This window comes from Scomber scombrus, chromosome 21, assembly GCF_963691925.1.
Source record: "Scomber scombrus chromosome 21, fScoSco1.1, whole genome shotgun sequence".
Classification (NCBI taxonomy): domain Eukaryota; kingdom Metazoa; phylum Chordata; class Actinopteri; order Scombriformes; family Scombridae; genus Scomber; species Scomber scombrus.
This window is the reverse complement of record NC_084990.1, coordinates 22,020,837-22,039,190: the sequence shown is the minus strand read 5'-3', so window position 1 is coordinate 22,039,190 and position 18,354 is coordinate 22,020,837. Positions and strand designations below refer to the sequence as shown.

The window sequence follows — 18,354 nt, the reverse complement described above, 5'->3', positions numbered from 1 at the left end:
TAATATCTCATTATTTTGAGATAATATCTCATTATTTTAAGATAATATCTCATTATTTTTGAGATATTTTGTCATATTTTGAGATACAAAGTCATTATTATGAGATATTAAATTATTATTTTGAGATATTAAATTATTATTTTGAGTTACTAAGTCAGTATTTTGAGGTAGTTTCTCATTATTTTGAGAAGCTAAATCATTATTTTGAGATATTTTCTCATATTTTGAGATACATAGTCATTATTGTGAGATAGTTTCTCATTATTTGGAGATACTAAGACTTTATTTTGATATACTAAGTCATTATTTTGAGTTACTAAGTCATTATTTTGAGACAGTATCCCAGTATTGTTTTTATAACACAATCAAAAAGGCACAAGTCACATTCAGAAGACTGCTCTTTTCAACAAAAGAAAAAAGAGAAAACATGAGTGAGCAAATAACAATATCAAAAACCAAAAAAACACTAAAGGTCAGTCAGGAATCAAAGCACAGAGGTATTCATACAGGTAAATAAGCTTTTTTCATTGTACAACCTTTTACATACTTTTATAAAACGTTATCTCGTTAGATATGCGTCAAATATAAGAGTTTAAAAAAAAGAAGACATGTGTATCAAATATTTTGCCCAAACTAATACATTATTATTCCCAAATTATATTTTCTTGTATATATATATTGTTCTTGTCAATAAAAAAACAAAAACAAAAAAAACCCAAACCACGTGTTTTTTGGCGTCGCGCAGCACTGACGTCATCACTAAGCTCACACAAGTGTGGCTGAGAAGTGAAGAAGAAGCTACACACACATACACGTTTACAGGTGAAGTTTGATGCATTTGGGACAATCTTTCTCTGCTTGATTACATAAGATGTCTTCACTCCTCAAGGTGGACAATGAGATTAAAACCAAGGTGAGTTTAAGGGCTTTTTATTTGGGGGTTTGTTTTGCCCCCGTGTGTGTGTGTCTGTGTGTTTGCTTGCGTGTTAAGAGCCGCATGATGTGATCAGATAAGGCCTGAGCTAAAGAGGCTGCTGCTAACACTAACCTGCTGGTTTCCCGCCCCTTAACTACACACCTGTCAAACTTACCAACAGGTGCTGAGCCGAGCTGATGTTTCTCTTTACGAGGAGAGTTGAATTAAAGTTTCTATTTCTGCCTCACGTGCGTAAATACAGTGATTGTAGCAGAAGCACATGCACCTAAAAAAGGAGGAGGCCTTAGCTGTCCAGCGTCAAGCCTGCTAATATTATCATTTTCACACATTTATTAACCAGCCAGACACATTTATACAGTCTCAAATGAAAGGTTAAATCATAATATATTCACATAATGTATAATTAAATGAAGCATGCAACAAGGCTACAATTTAAACACCATCTAATATTAAGTGGGGTGTAATATAATTTAAGATATTTCCTTTATTAGAAAAACATGATGGAGGGATTTACATTATTACTGCAGTAAAGTGTCAATAACAAAACAAATAAAGAACAATAAATAATAAGTACAAAAGCTATAAAAATGATAGTACATCAAATAATAACAATATTATGTATAATAAGAGTAATATTGGTGTTGAGTGATAATATACCTGAGTTAAAGGGGACAGTAAAAAAAAATAGAAGTGACAATAAATAATAAACAATAGTAGTGGGAAAAAAAATATATAATAAAATAATCTTGACATTATGTATAAGACTAATATTGGTGTTGAGTGATAATATACATGAGTTTGATATTGTTATTGCACAGATTAGTGTACATTTAAAAGTATAGCTTGTCAAATGGTCCAGGTTGGGTGGGGGGAGTCGGAGCAGTCTGACAGCTGCAGGGGGGGAGGTCCTGTCATATCTCTCCTTCACACACTTTGGTTGAGGGAGTCCCATGATAATAAATAGCTTTAGGATGAGCAGTATTTTCTTTTCAGATCCCCTCCATACATGTTTCAACAACACTGAAGTTAGCGTCTGTTTCAGGGTGAAGGAGGAACATAAATATATGGTATCAATATAGATATTTAGTGTTTGATTATCAGTTTTTGCATCACTTACACTTGTTTTAAACCCACTTTCAGATTTCTGAAACCGGTATTTTGTTTATAAATATAAAGAAATGGCTTCCCGCTCCGTCCACATCACAATGGACTAGATCCATGTTAAAAACCTCTATAAATAGATTTGTCTAATCTGTGCTGTGTGTCTAGTCTGGTGTGGTCTAGATAGGGGAAAGCAGTGAAATCAACCTCTTTTCATTCTTCACAAAGAGAAAACAGGTTTCACAAACATGAAAGTGGATTTAAACAGTGTTTAGGCTTTTTCATCAGTAGTAAATGGTGCAAAAATGGAGAATCAGCTGCTCAACAGGGGCAACTTTAGACCCTGTTTATTGCTAAATTTGATCTCAGCACCCCTAAAAATAAATACATGTATTATTGTATTTTTTTAACACTTAATATTCTGACTTTTAACACAGTGCTCATTAGGAGCCGAGCCCCCCAAAAGGTCTGATCCTACAATCACCCCTGTTGCTGAATATCCTGACCCTGAATCTGAAGCAGACTTCAGCATCGTGTGTTTACAGTTTCAGCTTTGAGTAATAGTTTGTGTTTATGGTTTTTGGGCACAATTTACAAGAATGTCTCACCAATTCAATCACATGACATTTTGCCATAGAGCCAATTTAAGTCCCCATATTAGACATCAGATGTGACTGGCACCAGATCCTTACTGCTCTTTTTCTCCCCATTTGTTCCTTTGTCCGTACTGTATGAGAGTGTCCTGAGTTTTTGGAGAAAGGTGATCAGATACCTTCTCATAACTAACTGAAGGATGAATATCAATTGATCCAGCTTTGGTTTTTCTGATTGAAGACTCATCTTATTTTCTAAGCTTGACAGCTGCCAATAAGATTTGAATTCACTGTTGGAAACCTTAACATGACACTTTGGTTGTTCACTGGCTTCTGTATTTTCTGGACATTTCATACCTGGATCTATCTTCAGCAAGAGTCAATGGCTCTCAACCAAGGACAATACATTTATGGACAACCCTGATTTAAAAATAAACTTATAAACTAATTACTTTTTCTGTGTGACATGATGTGGCTGTCAGTGGTTGGGGAAAAGGTGTGAGGGGCTTATATTTTGTCATATCTCAAAGAAAACTGATCTGTTTGTTGATTTTTACATATTAAATTCTTGATCTTTCAATTAAAAAATGTCTTGTCTTGCTTGTTTTTGCAGGTTGATGCTTTCAGGGAACGTATCACTTCAGAGGTGAGCATTGATTATCTTGCATTGTTACACACACAGCTATTAAAAACCTTCTGGTTTTTGAGCAGTTCTCAATTAACGATCTACATCTCTTTCAGGCGGAGGATCTAGTTGCAAATTTTTTCCCAAAGAAATTACTGGAACTTGATCATTTCCTAAAGGTCAGTGATATGTTCATTCAGCTAAATGTGCATTATGGTTTCAGATCTGTGTGCATCCTAAACAGTGATGGGTGAGATGGATGAAAGCCTGTATCATATCATATGGAGTTATATTCACTGTATATCATGATACAGTGAACGTCTTAGTCTTCTTTTTATGGATAGTTGAGGTAGAAAGTTCCCTCTCATCCATTTTGAGGAATAAGTTTAAGTAATGTTTGGATAAACGGAAATAAGAACATCTACAATTTCATGATAAGTTGGCACAATCCGTCTGCAGAGGAAGATGCTGTGGTACTGTCGAAAGCTCCAGAACAGCTGATGTGATGAAGTTTGTTTTCATGTTCATGGATAAAATAACTATAAATCTTTTTGGCTCAACCAGTACACTACATACCTGGAAAAACTACTTAATGCCACTGATGCAAAAACCCAGTACTGTCATAAAGTATAAAGTAGTCCTGTTACTGATGTGCATTATTGCCCACAATGGTCAAATACATGCAGACATTAAAAGGCTAGTTACACCTTCAAGGGTTTGGCAGAATATGACCAATCAAGACATATTAAAGGCAAATGCTGCTGACAAATGTATTCATATTTTGATATAAATGTATATTATTGTATAGCTGACACAAAGCATCATTTGTAGAGAAAACTAGTTCAGTTGGTGTCATTGTTCTTTATTTCAGGATCCAATCATAAACATCACCGAACTGAAGGAGATTCACTCGGAGATAAACCTGACAGTGCCAGACCCCATCCTGCTCTCAAACCTCCATGACGGACTAGAAGCGGTGAGACTCCATTTTTAAAAGTGTAATGAACTCCTCAGTGAATGCTGTGTGCAGAGTATATGTGAGAAATGTTGTCTAATCCTGTTTTTTTCATCTTTTTTTTTTTTTTTTACAGCAAAATGCCAAAAAGCGAAAGCTGGAGGATGGAGGTGGGGAGGACAAGGGTGAGTGTAAGAATAGAGTCCTAGTTGTTATATGGACATAATTTAAAGTAAGGACTAAGGTTAAGAATCATTGTTATGTAAATGACTGTTATTTGGCCTCCTTATGTTTACATATGAGTAGTTCTATGACTATGATCCAGCCTACATTATGCAAGCGAATGAGGAGAACGTTAAATATAGTCATTTTACAGCTTTTTCTTTAATTTACTTTAAATTAAAGAGTGTGTCATCCTCTATGTATATACCTGTTCCCTTTTTTATGTTTGACACTTATTCCTTTTACCCTCCTTCCCTCTGTCACCCAGTGACTGGCACCAAGGTCTTCGTCATGCCTGGTGGGATGATGAAGAGCAACGCAAACCTTGTCGATCTCATTGAAAAGGTCAAACCAGAGATCAGGACGCTCATAGAGAAATGTAACACAGTAAGTAACATCTCACACATAAAGTAAGGTAGTTTATCTCAGGTATCTTCTATATTGTAGCAGTAAACCTACGTGGCTGCCAAGACATGAACTTTGGTGTTAAAGCCTTTAATGTTATAAATAATAATACTCACTTACTGATGAAATGGAAAAAAAACAAGACACAAGAACTCCTCAGTATTATACATCTCAACTTGACTGCTGTAGTCCCAGATGTTCCTCTCTCCCTCTTTTCCTAATCAGTTTTCTTTTTCGCACATAGGTCAAAATGTGGGTTCAGCTGCTTATCCCCAGGATAGAGGACGGCAACAACTTTGGCGTATCAATCCAGGAGGAGACGGTCGCTGAGCTCAGAACAGTTGAAGGAGAGGCAGCTTCTTACCTCGACCAGATATCAAGGTTTGTAGAAGTCCTTTTGAAACTGGTGCTAAATGAGAGCTCTTTGCAGCTCGTTTGTTTTACTCGTTTGTGTCTTCTGAAATGTAAAAGACTGTTTCAGTACATGTTTGTCTGTCTTCTTTACTTCCAGATACTACATCACAAGGGCAAAGCTGGTTTCTAAAATAGCAAAATATCCACATGTGGTGAGTAAATGTTATGTAAAACTATTCCAGCAGGTCATAAGTCAGCCTAGCAGCTCTGTGAGGCTTTGAGCTAAATGTTAACTTCATACTAACATGCTGAGGTTGTTGAGAATGTCATTCGTTTTTCAATGATATTGTCATAAATGTAAATATTGGGCAAATAAAAATTCTGACCAGATGGTGGCATTACATAAATAGGTAAGGGATCACCATAATTATCACAATTATCCTCAAGGGACCTTGGATGTCTGCACCAAGTTTAATGGCAATATATAACATTTTTGTTGAGATTTGAATAAATAAGTCATCAAAGTCAGGATTCATCCTCTGAAGACCATGATTTTCTACAAAATTTCTTGTCAGTCTTTCAAGAGTTTTTGAGACATTTCAGCCTGGATCAAAGTAGTGCATTGACCTACATTGCCATTCTTTAGAGCCGTGCTTTGAGTATGGCTAAAAATAAAGTAGAAGGTACTGAGAAGACCAGTGCATATTACAGAAGAAGTGTTCAAAGTAGAAATTATGTGGTCAGGAATAAGACTAACAAAGCTCAAGTTAGACCAACAAAAGCACACAGCCATGTCAGAAATAAAAAGGTCAGACATTAATATCGCTATCCAGAGAGCAAATGATGCTTGATTCTTAAAAATGTATTAGTTGTGTTTAAAAATCATGCTGTTTTGTGGGTTTCTTTATCTAAAAAGTCTTTAAGGAGGTCATTTCAAGCCAGAGAATAATAAAAAGCTTTGTGGCTGATTTATTTACATTCACTATCTGAGACTGTGGATAGCTGATATATTTAAATGATGCAGAGTTAAATTGAATAATGTACTTTTTTCTTTTTCCTTTTATTAGGAGGACTATCGGCGCACAGTAACAGAGATTGATGAAAAGGAATACATCAGTCTGAAGATCATAGTTTCGGAGCTCAGAAATCAATACGTAAGTCTTTATTTCTCTTACCAACATTTATTTGACTAATAGAGTATTGCTTTTTTTTTACTGCATAGTCATTCTGATGAAAATAATACCTTCTCTTTCTATTTTCTTAGGTAACGTTACATGACATGATCCTGAAGAACATTGAGAAAATCAAGAGGCCTCGAAGCAGTAATGCCGACGCGTTGTACTGATGTTCATCCAGCCATCAGAGCCTCCACCACCCTCTCATATCCGCCCCCACCCCCCCGTCTCCCTGCCATAGCTGTTGAGCTACAGTAGCCTGGCCCTCGTCCATGGGACTACAACTAGACATTCACCTACTTCAGTACAATCAATACAGTCCAGTACAAAAACATAGCTTCCATAGATGGACACAACGCACATGGTTTTTTGTTTTAATTGTAAAATATTTTTTTTCCTGTTTTAAACCCTTTTTGAAAACATAATTATTCTCTTGAAAAGTTGAGAGACGGATCATAGATGACAAAAAGCGTTATGTATTTTTTAATTTTAATTAAACATTTTGTCCTCAGATCTTTTGTGAAATGGTTTCATTTATAGCTCTTAAAGAAAATTTACTTTACATTTTTAATCAAGTCTTTTAGACACCAGCTCCGTCTGGAGGATGGTTGTTTACAGGCTACACAACAACAAGGCTCTTCTTTTTCTCCACTGAATGTTATACATTACATGGTAGTTATAGTATTAATAAATATGAATATTAAACAGGTGTTACCACATAGGTTTAGTGGTTTTCAGAGAAAATCCCCAAAGCATCTGTTATGTTGAGGCGTTGAGTGTATTAAATAAAAACATTTTTGATAAGTTTTTGATTTTCCTGCATGTCTTTTGCACAGTTATTTATCAAGTATCAGATATTTGTTTTCTTGAACAAATGGAGAAAAGTTTTTGTTTGATAGATTAAATACCTGCAGTATTATTATTTGACCAGCTGGTGTCACTGTGGCATTTATCTACCACTTACAATCTGTTGAGGCATTAAATACCTGCAGTGTTATATTTTTACCTCCAGGTGTCACTGTTGGACAATCTGCTAGCAGACAACATCAGACTGAAAAGAATGCATTGAATGGTTGACATTTCTATATATGTTTGGCTGTATTCTTTATAACTTATGTTTATTCAGTTTTGCACAAAATAGAGAAAACACTTTTTTTCAGTTTTACTGTTTTGGTAGTTAAGAAGTAACGTATCATAGAATATCCAATTACTATTTAGTCCTGAATGTAGTCTGTTACATACCATCTCTGTCATGCTGTAACAGTGTTTCTAAAACTTTGACTACAATAAAAAATAAATAATCTGTAGTCTTTAATCTGTCTTTAATGTCAGAGTTTTAGCTATTTGGATTATATTTTAAGAATATAGTTGCTCAACTTTTAGACTGAACTTCCCAAGACCATAGAGTTGATATGAATTTCATTGTTAAAATTACTTCTTAAAGCAAAAAAAACCTTTTGTTTTTGTTTTTGCCCTGGTTCACATTAACTGTGAATGTTCAAAGTGACAAATCTAATAATTTTAGATGATCTGCCACATCTGACAAGCTAAGTCACAAATTGATAAATGCTAAATGGTGTTTTCTTTAAGTAAGTTGCCACTAAAATGTACTCAAAGTATAAAAAGTAAAAGTTCTTGATTGACAGAAGAATGACCCCTTTAATCAACTTATCATTATATGTGACATTATTATATAATAGATTAAAGGACACGTTCACAGTTTTTCCAAGTAGGTCTTAAAGATCAAAGTATCAAAACCCAAAGCCACCAGAATACAGGAAATGGCATCTTCTCTGTAAAAGATTATAAAACACCCCCCAATGTAAGATTGTCCCACCCGCATTTTCAGTGCTTCCAACACTCAATACATAATTTTTTCACATGTGTGTAAGTAGCACTTTACTGCTGCAGCAGGTCGAGGTGGAGCTAGTTTATCTACTGTAGTTACGATAGTTCCCAACCTAGGGGTCGGGCCCCTCCAAAGGGTCAGCAGATAAATGTGAAGGGTCGTGAGATGATTAATGGGAGAGGAAAGAACAAAGACAACTTTCTTTTTTTTTTTTTTTTTGTGAAATGTAGATATTGTAGAGTTTTATATCTTTGAGCCTCAAATAATTAATCAAACCAAACAGTGAGAAGTTTAAAGGGGAAATCACAGAGTTGATCTGTATTTTGTAAGATTTTTGTTAAATTTTTTGTGAATTAAATGTATGTAGCTACCATTGCCCTGTGGAGGCCATGTGCTTATTGAAAGCTTCAATATCCAACACTTGCCAGTCGGCTGTTTTGCTTTTTAAATGCTGACATCCTTTGACCTGTTTCCCCTGAATTGCACCTTTCTGGCAGCGTTGTCTGCAGAGTCATTGCAGACTTTCACCTCAATTTCCACTAATGAGCACTACTTTTGAAACACTCTCCTACTCTGGGGTTCATTTTTTTCTCCTGTTTTGTTTTTCCAGTTGAGACATTGCTACTACGTGATGTGTACAATCCTGATTGAGAAATACAACCAGTTTGAGCTCACTGTTATAAACATAAACGAATGTAAACAGCAGAGTGTTGCTCAATGTTTCTGACGCAGTCACTGCTGTCTGTCGCCCCCAAGCCTCTGTCTGTCTTACACACCCACAGTGTAGCCTGCCCATAAAGAGCAGCCCCATATAGATACAGATATGACAGATAAGTAGCGGAAAAGTGTTAAGACGACTGTCAGAGATAAGATGGTCATCAATGAGGCTTGAGATTTGCCTCGTGGGAAATGTTACATGGCCACACTTCTTATGTCATAATGCGTGTGTCACATTTCCCTCCCACCTCGTCTCCGTCCAATGAGATTTTTCTTTTTGTAAAATAGAATTACAATATGTCATAGTACACATACAGATTGCATTTTTAAGTGATGAAAAACTAAATTTTGATATTTTTAAAACCACCTAACTACAATTTTGAGGTATATGTAGTTTTGCTTGAGTATTTCCATTTAATGCTTTAATGCATACTTCCACTTCACCACATTTCAGATGGACATGTTGTACTTTCTATTGCACTACATTTATTTGACAGCTTTAGTTACTTTTCAGATGAAGATTTGACACAATGGATAATATAACAAGCTTTTAAAATACAACACATTGTTAAAGATGAAAACAGTAGCTTCGGACCTTTTTGTCTTTTGACGTCTTACATTTCAATAAATGTTCAAATGATCCAATATTTCACCAAAAATCAAAGATTAGAGTAAAAAGTCCAAAGACTGAAAACAGATTTGTGTATCAGAACTTTGTTTTTTCTTCTTTCCTCTCCCATTAATCATCTCACCACCCCTCACATTTATGTGGTGAACCTTTGGAGGGCCCCACCCCTAGGTTGGGAACCACTGGACTAAACTAGCTAACTGTATATAAAGTAGTGTAAACTAGCTCCACCTCCAGCAGCTACAACAGTAACATGCTGCTCTAACACTGATGCTTCACTATTAATAATCTAATGATTTCATATATAATAATATATCAGTCAGAGGGACCAAACCACTACTTTTACTGTAATACCGCATACTACATCGCTCATAATACTGCAGTACTTTTACTGTAATACTGCATACTACATCACTCATAATACTGCAGTACTTTTACTGTAATACTGCATACTACATCACTCATAATACTGCAGTACTTTTACTGTAATACTGCATACTACATCACTCATAATACTGCAGTACTTTTACTGTAATACTGCATACTACATCGCTCATAATACTGCAGTACTTATACTGTAATACCGCATACTACATCGCTCATAATACTGCAGTACTTATACTGTAATACTGCATACTACATCACTCATAATACTGCAGTACTTATACTGTAATACCGCATACTACATCACTCATAATACTGCAGTACTTATACTGTAATACTGCATACTACATCGCTCATAATACTGCAGTACTTTTACTGTAATACCGCATACTACATCACTCATAATACTGCAGTACTTTTACTGTAATACCGCATACTACATCGCTCATAATACTGCAGTACTTTTACTGTAATACTGCATACTACATCGCTCATAATACTGCAGTACTTATACTGTAATACTGCGTACTACATCACTCATAATACTGCAGTACTTATACTGTAATACCGCATACTACATCACTCATAATACTGCAGTACTTTTACTGTAATACTGCGTACTACATCACTCATAATACTGCAGTACTTATACTGTAATACCGCATACTACATCACTCATAATACTGCAGTACTTTTACTGTAATACTGCATACTACATCGCTCATAATACTGCAGTACTTTTACTGTAATACTTTAACTACGACAAGCTCATAATACTTTACTTTTACTCAAGTAGATTTTTTCATGCAGGAGTTTTTCTTTTAAAGCTTATGTAATATTTCTAGATAATTATATTGGTACTTTGCTTAAGTAAAGGATCTGAATACTTCTTCCACCACTGATGAAAAGTCTTATGATGATCACCAGCTATTGCACATACTTCTCGTAGTTTTTAATCACTACTTTAGGGAATTTGGGTGACTAAATAGGTTTATAATCTAATTAGCAGAGTTTGATGATCTCAGTACCACCCATCTGAAGGTCCTTTGATATGTCGCCTGAACAATGTATCACTTTTAAAGCCTCATGGGACACACGTGTTGTCTGTATTGCATACTGCCCCTTGACCCTCCATGTCTCCTTTGAAAGCTCGTGGCCGTGGTGACAGGCAGTGTCACTATGTGGGACTGCAGAGTGAATGGAGCGTGCTCTAGTTAATTTTTAATTTGGTTGTTCCTGCCAAAGAATTAATCAGTATCAGTATGAGATATTCTGAGAAAGCTTGCAGGCAGTGCAGCTTTTCTAAAATAAGCACTCCTCTTTAAAGAAAGAAAGAAGATGGTTATAAAAACGTTTTTTATTCAAACTGCAAACAGCTATTTTCCTTCGATCATTTATTCATCATTGAGCTATAAAAGCACTTTTGTTCCCTGAAGTGCTGCCTACATATATATATAAAAATATTAATTTACATGTGTAGTCTCATGTTTACACTGAAGAAGCAAAGTAAAAGGGCCTTTATCTTCTTTTAGAAAAAGGTCATCCTAAACAAATATTTGAAAGCAGAAAAAAATGAACAAGTTTTATCTAACAGGTTTCAACAGTTAAAAAACATTAAAATTTGTAAATGTACACTTTTAAAGAAGATGTTTGATATTACTGAATATGCACTTCACGTATGAGTATGTATGAGCCAGGTGACAGCTAGCTTAGTTTGTCCCAAGGCTAACAAACTAAACCGACTACCACCTTAAAGCTCAATAATTAACAAAAACAGAAGTGAATTTGTGGTTTTACAGGAAACCCCTTCAAAGCTTAAACTGTAATTTTTACACCGGCACTTTTGTAAAGATTAAACAGACAAAACATAACATGTTGACATGAGAGCTTGAGAGGTGCTGGTAGGCCTATTTTGTTGCTTGCAGACGGAGCTAGGCAAGCTGTTTCCATCCATTTCCAATGTTTATGCTAAGCTAAGATAAACAGCTGTTGGCTGGAGCTTTTATACTCTGTGCATAGATGTAAGAATAGTATCTATCTTCTCATCTAGCTCTCACCAAGAAAGCAAAGTTTATTTTCCAAAATGTCAAACTTTTTCAGAAACTTCCAGGCGAACACAATAACGTCAGTGACATTGTCCTACATGTCTTAGTGTCTTAAATGTGGCAGAAAATAATCATAAAATATATACAGAAAAATTGAACTGATGATCAACCCTTAACAAGAAGTTGGTCCTAAATCACAAGTTCTTGTCTTCTCTCTTTTCCTTGCAAATCCAGCAGAGAGCCCATGGCACCAGGGCGGTGGGAATTAAAATAGCAACCGCACTTTTGCCGAAAGACAGGCAATAGAAAGTCATTTGGTTTTCAGAGGAAAATGTCCATCCATCCAACAGCTGCAGCAACAATAAGGAGACAAAAATACATCCCATCTTGAAAGTGGTACTTGTGTTCTTCTTCTTGGTGCTGCTGTAGAGTGGGGAGTGCAGACCAAGGCCCAGGCCGAACAGGGTGCCCATGTTACGCAGGAGGCTGGCAAAAGGAGTTGTGTTCATATGGACCCACTCAGGTCTGATGCACCATTTCTGGGCTTTCTCCATGGTCCACAGCAGGTCAACGCCCAGAGCCTTGAGCAGGAGGTAGAAGCCCACAGCGAAGGAGGTCAAGAAGAGAGTAATGAAGAAGTATTTCTTCATGCTGGCACTGTAGATCCAATTCACCCTGGAGACAGCCTCAGCTACTAATACACCTGATACAGAAATAGATAGGTGGGTCACTCAAACTCTTCTGAATTAAAAAAGATAATTTATATGATCATGTTTATAAAGTCTAGTGGATGTGGACTGAATATACCACTCAGTGAAATCTTAACTAATAACATCCCTAAACTCCAAACTTTCATTATCATCAAATGAATCAATATTGAATTCTTACTGAATTATCTGTGAGGACAAACCTGTGATAACTCCAGCAATAACTTGGTGTGGGAAGTGTGCAGCCATGTAGACCCTGGACAAGCAGACCACCAGCTCTACCAGGCCCATTAGTGTCCACAAGTTTATTTGCAAGAATCTGACAGTAGAATTACATTTGAAGATAAAAGTCTTATTTTACTCCAAAGAAATTGATGATTGTATTGCCAAAGACTCACTTGTGTAGTAACGGAGGACATTTTTTCTCCTTCGCAACAGCGAGTAATGCTGTTACCATCACATACCAGACCCCTGCTGCACCCATAGCGTGACCTGAAGGACTTCCTGCAAGGAACAGTTTTAGGCTTATTCTCTGGGTTTATGAACAGCTTACAAGTTACAAGAAATACAAGTCACATAGTGTGTACATTGTAATGTTGTTAAATGTCTGTTTCGCACCTGTTTCATCAGTGTTAATCCTGCACAGCTCTCTGTAATAGTGCATAGTGAAAAACTTAATTTTCAACATTTACATTTTGTCATTTGGCAGACGCTTTTATCCAAAGTGACTTACAAGCGAGGCCATAGAGAACTATAGAGGACTCAAAGAGAGCCATGGTACAAATTATGACCGGGTACAAATGCTTTAACAAAGAGCACCAGACAGAAGTGCTTCAACCTGGTTCTAACTGTAGCCTGATATCACGTGTACAGTCTCTAAGTGCACAGTCAATACACAGTTGTCGAATTGTAACGACAACACTGAAATCCCATACGCACACAGGCATGTGTACATAAGAAAACTGGAGCACGTGATCACTAAACTATTGTCTACAGTACTATCCAAACCAGACTTCCCCAAATTAGAAAAAAACTACAAAAGGGCAAAGGTACTAGTGTTTAGTTATCACAAATGAGGATCATATTCATTCACAGAAAGTCCTGGTTCACATGTTATCTACATTCATGATGTACTGAAGTATTAATGAGGTTAATAGCTCACTGTACTAGATCAATCAGAACATTCTTCCAGACAAGATCAATCAATTACTCAATGAAAGATAAACTGTTGTAGTAATCTACTTCAGGTTTTCTATGAGCTGTACCTGGTCCAGTCTCACATGTGATGGGGAACTGCTTCAGAGAAGGGGCCCGTCCTGCTCCATAAAAACGGGTCTCATGAACCCACCAATACGGTCTTTCCCCAAAAAGAACCCTGCCACGGACAGACCAAGAGACTCAAAATACAACAGTTCACTCTTTTTGTGTGTGTTTCACATTTGTGTTCGCCATTACTTTGAGATTTCAACAGATTACCATTTCAGGACCAGGTTGAGCCAGTCTCCGATGACGGCCACCCAGATGAGCCTGAGCCCCGTGTCCCTCCGCAGGTGGAACCAGATTGGGGAACCAACAGAAGAAGGTGGTGTGCAGATCGGCCACTGTGGACGCAAGGCTAAACAAGCTCTCATACTTGCTGTATTTGGTCTGCAGATGGACGGCCAGTTCAACCCCCCAGCTGTGGAGAAGATCCATGATATCACAGCCTAGACCTGATGCACTGAATCAGGGGTGTTTTCTAATTTTTTGTCAGTTTTGGTTTCTGCAGAGATCTCTCAGGCAGTCCAGTCTATTCTCTCGGTGTGTGTGATCCCAACCGGACTTTACTCAAGGCTAGCACATTTGTTTACCTCTGGGCAGCAGTGCAGACAGGTTCCTTAACCTTTACACCCCTGAGACACCTTTGCTAAATCATCATTACAGAAACCACCTGCCGCCCCTCTGACAGATCACAGTTTTCTAGGAAACGTCTTTGTTCTCTCTGATCAGCACAAATGAAGTAACTTCTGTTCTGACTCCAAGCCAGTTGCTTGTGAAATCCATTGATCTTGGCTCCCAATTAATCCTTCGTGTCCCATGAATAGTTTTTTCTTGTACTTGAGTTTAGGTGATGCCATTCTTGTCACAAATGTGTCCAATTCCCTCAAAACGAGATGAAATATGAGCTCATCTGCGGTGATTTCCCAACCAGATCTACCTGTTGTTACATTACAGAGGGGTAACCTGTGCACAACCTGCAACTTGCCAATCAGCTTTTTCTGTTTTATCACCAACTATCTCCTCAACATAGGTTCAAACCCTATCATTTAATCATTGATCTCATTATGTAACCCACAAATGGATTACCCCATCTTTCTGACCAGTGAGATGTTTTCACCAAATCATCAAAAAGCACAATTACATAACTGACAAATTATTACTTGTTGGGTCCTCATGAGTGAAAAAAATAATGTGAAAATCGATAATTAAAGTGAGTTTTAGTCTAAACCAAATAAAGAGAACATAGCTGGTATTTAAAAATATGTTTGCAGCCCAATGAAAAGCTAATATCACTCTCACTGTAAGTTTGCGTTAATTTAGGTGACAATGGGGAAAAATAACTATTGTTCCTCTGACTTCTTGTCTCTGTGCTGCATACAGTAGTTCAGTGAGAAAGATATCAGTTGACGTTGTTTTCCCGCTATCTTTTCAGCTTGTTTGTGTGAAGAACCTCCCAAACTCTCCCGACTCTGAGTGTTTTATTACACATGTGAAAGGTCCAAAGATCAGCGTGAGCATGCGTTTGGGTAGTGGGTCCCTCAGGTATAAAAACAACCAGCTCACTGTCACTGATAGCAACAGTCGTGTTCATTTCTAACTGACACACATCAGCAGGCTGAAGAGCTAAGATGTTTACTGATATAATGGACTCCTTACAAGGTTTTGGGGTGAGTAGCACCCACTACCTGCAGACCAACTATAAGGAGGCCCAGGGTCTGTTTCTCTGGGTGTCCTGGGCAGCAGATCTCAGGAACACCTTCTTCATCTTCTTCCCACTTTGGTTTCACCTGCGGTCGTCGGTGGGTATCAAGCTCATCTGGGTGGCTGTGATTGGAGATTGGCTAAACTTGGTGTTCAAATGGTGAGTCAAATATTACCTTTTCAGTTTGAGTTTGGGAGCAAAATAATGTGAAATCTAACATCCTTTATTTTGTTTATTTAGATTATAAACAAGCGCATATTTCTGTCATCTTCAGGATTCTGTTCGGGGAGAGGCCTTACTGGTGGGTCTTTGAGGCAGATTACTATGCAACCTCTGCTCCTCCTCACATTGAGCAGTACCCTATGACCTGTGAGACAGGACCAGGTGAGAAATAACCCAGACCCCAGCAGTCTGCTTAGGGGCAAAAATGAGATGCTGGCCCCACATTTCTCCAACTTTCTAAACATGGTGTACGTTATTCCTGAAATATTCCTTGACATAGGGTTTGCTGTATGATAATTTGACTAAACATAATTAATTTATTACAAATGTAAGCTTGTGAGCTGTAAAATTTCAGGTATAGATCTTGAGACATACAGTAGGCCTTTTCCATGTCAGTTGTAACATTACCACAAAACAATTGCCTACTTTTCCCAATATATATTCATTCATTCATTCATTTAAGTTTTGAAACAACAACCAAATACACAAAATCTCCAGTGCAGCTTGCTTTAGTTTGCCTTACTTTCATGAGGATAAGGCTCTGCTTGGGTGAGACTTGGACACTTATGTCTGTCCTCTTTGTTTGTGTTATCCAGGCAGTCCCTCCGGCCATGCTATGGGAGCTGCAGGCGTCTACTATACCTTGGTGACCTCGATCCTCGCCATCGTGACCAGCAAGAAGAAATTTGGAAGCAAGAAATCCTCCAACAAAGACTGGTGAGTCAAAGAGCTCTTTGGTTTTTGTGTGTGCTTGTCTGCATTGATGTCGGTGTTGTTTACCCTTTTCTTCTGTCCGGAGCTTATCGCTTTGGACACTCTATCTGTTCTGTGTTGTGGTTGATCATTGAACTATTGCTTGGAAGTGGGGACTGTTCATGAGTTGTTTTGACGTCCGTGCAGCTGAAGTTGTTTGCTCATGTGCGAATGTTGGGTCTCTCTAAATTAAATTAAAGAGTACGGTTTAGACCTGCTCTATGTGTAAAGTGCCTTGAGATTACTTTTGTTGTGATTTGGCGCTATATAAATAAAGATTGATTGATTGACTGATTGATTTAAATTCTCATGATAAGCAAAGAAAAATAACTTTGTTAATTGTTATATTGCTTTAAAAGTTTTCCTCACTTACTCAGTTCCATACCATGATCAGCAAAGACCAGACTGACTTAGATCAAGTGTTGCAACATGAGATGGATTTACAAAAATAAAAAAAACTAATCTAAGTTGTCTGAATTTGTATTTTGACAGGTATCTGAAGGCCATTCTGTGGACACTGTTCTGGGGAGTTCAGGTGTGTGTCTGTCTCTCAAGAGTCTTCATCGCTGCCCACTTCCCCCACCAGGTCGTTGCTGGTGTTATCACAGGTCAGTATTCTCATTTTTAATAAATCATTTCAGTCTGTGATTGGATGTCTCATTAGGGATAAACTGAGGCCAATTTTTAAGCCTGAGTCTTCATGTGGCACAAAATGTTCACCTGGGCTTTCCAATGTGTTTCACTGGATCTTAGGTATGATAGTCGCTGAGATCTTCAACAGAACTCAGTGGATCTACAACGCCAGCATGAAGAAATACTTCTACACAACCTTTTTCTTGACCTCCTTTGCCGTCGGCTTCTACCTGCTGCTCAAGGCTGTGGGTGTGGACCTGTTGTGGACCCTGGAGAAAGCCCAGAAGTGGTGCGTTAACCCCGAGTGGGTGCATCTAGACTCCACTCCCTTCGCCAGCCTCCTGCGCAACATGGGCACCCTGTTCGGTTTGGGCCTGGGCCTGCACTCCCCCCTCTACACTGAGACCAAGAAGAGCAGCAGCATGTTGGTTAAAGCAGGGTGCGTCATCAGCTCCCTGGTCCTGCTGCACCTGTTTGACTCCTTCAAGCCTCCCACACACACCGCAGCTCTCTTCTACCTGCTGTCCTTCTGTAAGAGCGCCACCGTGCCTCTGGTCACCGTCAGTATCATCCCATACTGCGTGAACGGAGCTCTGGGCCAGCAAAACAAAAAGGGAGTGTGAGCAACAAACTCAGATTATAAAGACTAATAAAACTGGAAGTGCAGAGTAATCTCTTCCAGGATCCTAAAAAAAAAGACTTTACTCAGGTGCTTATTGCATTCATAAAAGCAAATGACCACCAGGAGACGCCTAAGGGATCAATGGGAAATTGTCAATTGGATTTTGGACTCTGTGAACACTGTGTGACATTGAGTGAAAACACTATCCATGATGCCCAGTGGCACTTACAAAGACTCATGTTCTGAATATAGCGAAGTAAGATTGTGTGCGAAAAGGACAACAGATTAACACAAGAGTTCAGCAAAGTAATATTTGGTTGCAGCTGCTGTGTTAAACCTCACTTTAAGGATAATAACAAACTCATTTTTGTGTGTTATTTCACCTTTAATAGTAATGTATTTTTGAACATTATAGAAAGTATTTTTTGAACAGTTTTGAATATTTTTTAATAAAAAATATTTTAA

General features: G+C 37.7%; 3 protein-coding genes across 4 annotated transcripts; 2 read left to right on the top strand and 1 right to left on the bottom strand.

Moving 5' to 3' along the window:
* Positions 1 to 780: 780 nt before the first annotated feature.
* psme3 (proteasome activator subunit 3) lies at positions 781 to 7,134 on the top strand. Of its 2 annotated transcripts, XM_062442534.1 has the most exons (10): positions 781 to 913; positions 3,245 to 3,277; positions 3,373 to 3,435; positions 4,128 to 4,232; positions 4,348 to 4,396; positions 4,702 to 4,820; positions 5,083 to 5,219; positions 5,350 to 5,404; positions 6,260 to 6,346; positions 6,457 to 7,134. In XM_062442534.1, exons 1-10 carry the CDS (start codon positions 872 to 874, stop codon positions 6,535 to 6,537), a joined length of 771 nt encoding a protein of 256 aa, XP_062298518.1. In that variant the 5' UTR covers positions 781 to 871; the 3' UTR covers positions 6,538 to 7,134. The 2 variants fall into 2 exon arrangements, with proteins under 2 accessions (XP_062298518.1, XP_062298519.1); XM_062442535.1 differs by lacking the exons at positions 3,245 to 3,277; positions 3,373 to 3,435 and having other exon boundaries at positions 807 to 913.
* Positions 7,135 to 10,877: 3,743 nt separating this feature from the next.
* Positions 10,878 to 15,080, bottom strand: LOC134002971 (glucose-6-phosphatase catalytic subunit 1-like). The gene is given in 6 exon segments (XM_062442043.1): positions 10,878 to 12,693; positions 12,901 to 13,016; positions 13,096 to 13,201; positions 13,963 to 14,072; positions 14,174 to 14,262; positions 14,264 to 15,080. Coding segments are annotated over 6 exon segments (1,059 nt in total). The 5' UTR covers positions 14,393 to 15,080; the 3' UTR covers positions 10,878 to 12,184.
* Positions 15,081 to 15,533: 453 nt separating this feature from the next.
* g6pc1a.2 (glucose-6-phosphatase catalytic subunit 1a, tandem duplicate 2) lies at positions 15,534 to 18,354 on the top strand. Its single transcript, XM_062442042.1, has 5 exons — positions 15,534 to 15,818; positions 15,934 to 16,043; positions 16,478 to 16,598; positions 17,127 to 17,242; positions 17,388 to 18,354. Exons 1-5 carry the CDS (start codon positions 15,586 to 15,588, stop codon positions 17,888 to 17,890), a joined length of 1,083 nt encoding a protein of 360 aa, XP_062298026.1. The 5' UTR covers positions 15,534 to 15,585; the 3' UTR covers positions 17,891 to 18,354.

Coding starts and splice junctions, on each gene's coding strand:
- psme3 (XM_062442534.1), top strand. CDS start 872: ATGTCTTCACTCCTCAAGGTGGACAATGAGATTAAAACCAAG. Junction 914..3,244: donor ACAATGAGATTAAAACCAAG/GTGAGTTTAAGG, acceptor TTGTTTTTGCAG/GTTGATGCTTTCAGGGAACG. Junction 5,405..6,259: donor TAGCAAAATATCCACATGTG/GTGAGTAAATGT, acceptor TCCTTTTATTAG/GAGGACTATCGGCGCACAGT.
- g6pc1a.2 (XM_062442042.1), top strand. CDS start 15,586: ATGTTTACTGATATAATGGACTCCTTACAAGGTTTTGGGGTGAGTAGC. Junction 16,599..17,126: donor AAATCCTCCAACAAAGACTG/GTGAGTCAAAGA, acceptor GTATTTTGACAG/GTATCTGAAGGCCATTCTGT. Junction 17,243..17,387: donor CGTTGCTGGTGTTATCACAG/GTCAGTATTCTC, acceptor ACTGGATCTTAG/GTATGATAGTCGCTGAGATC.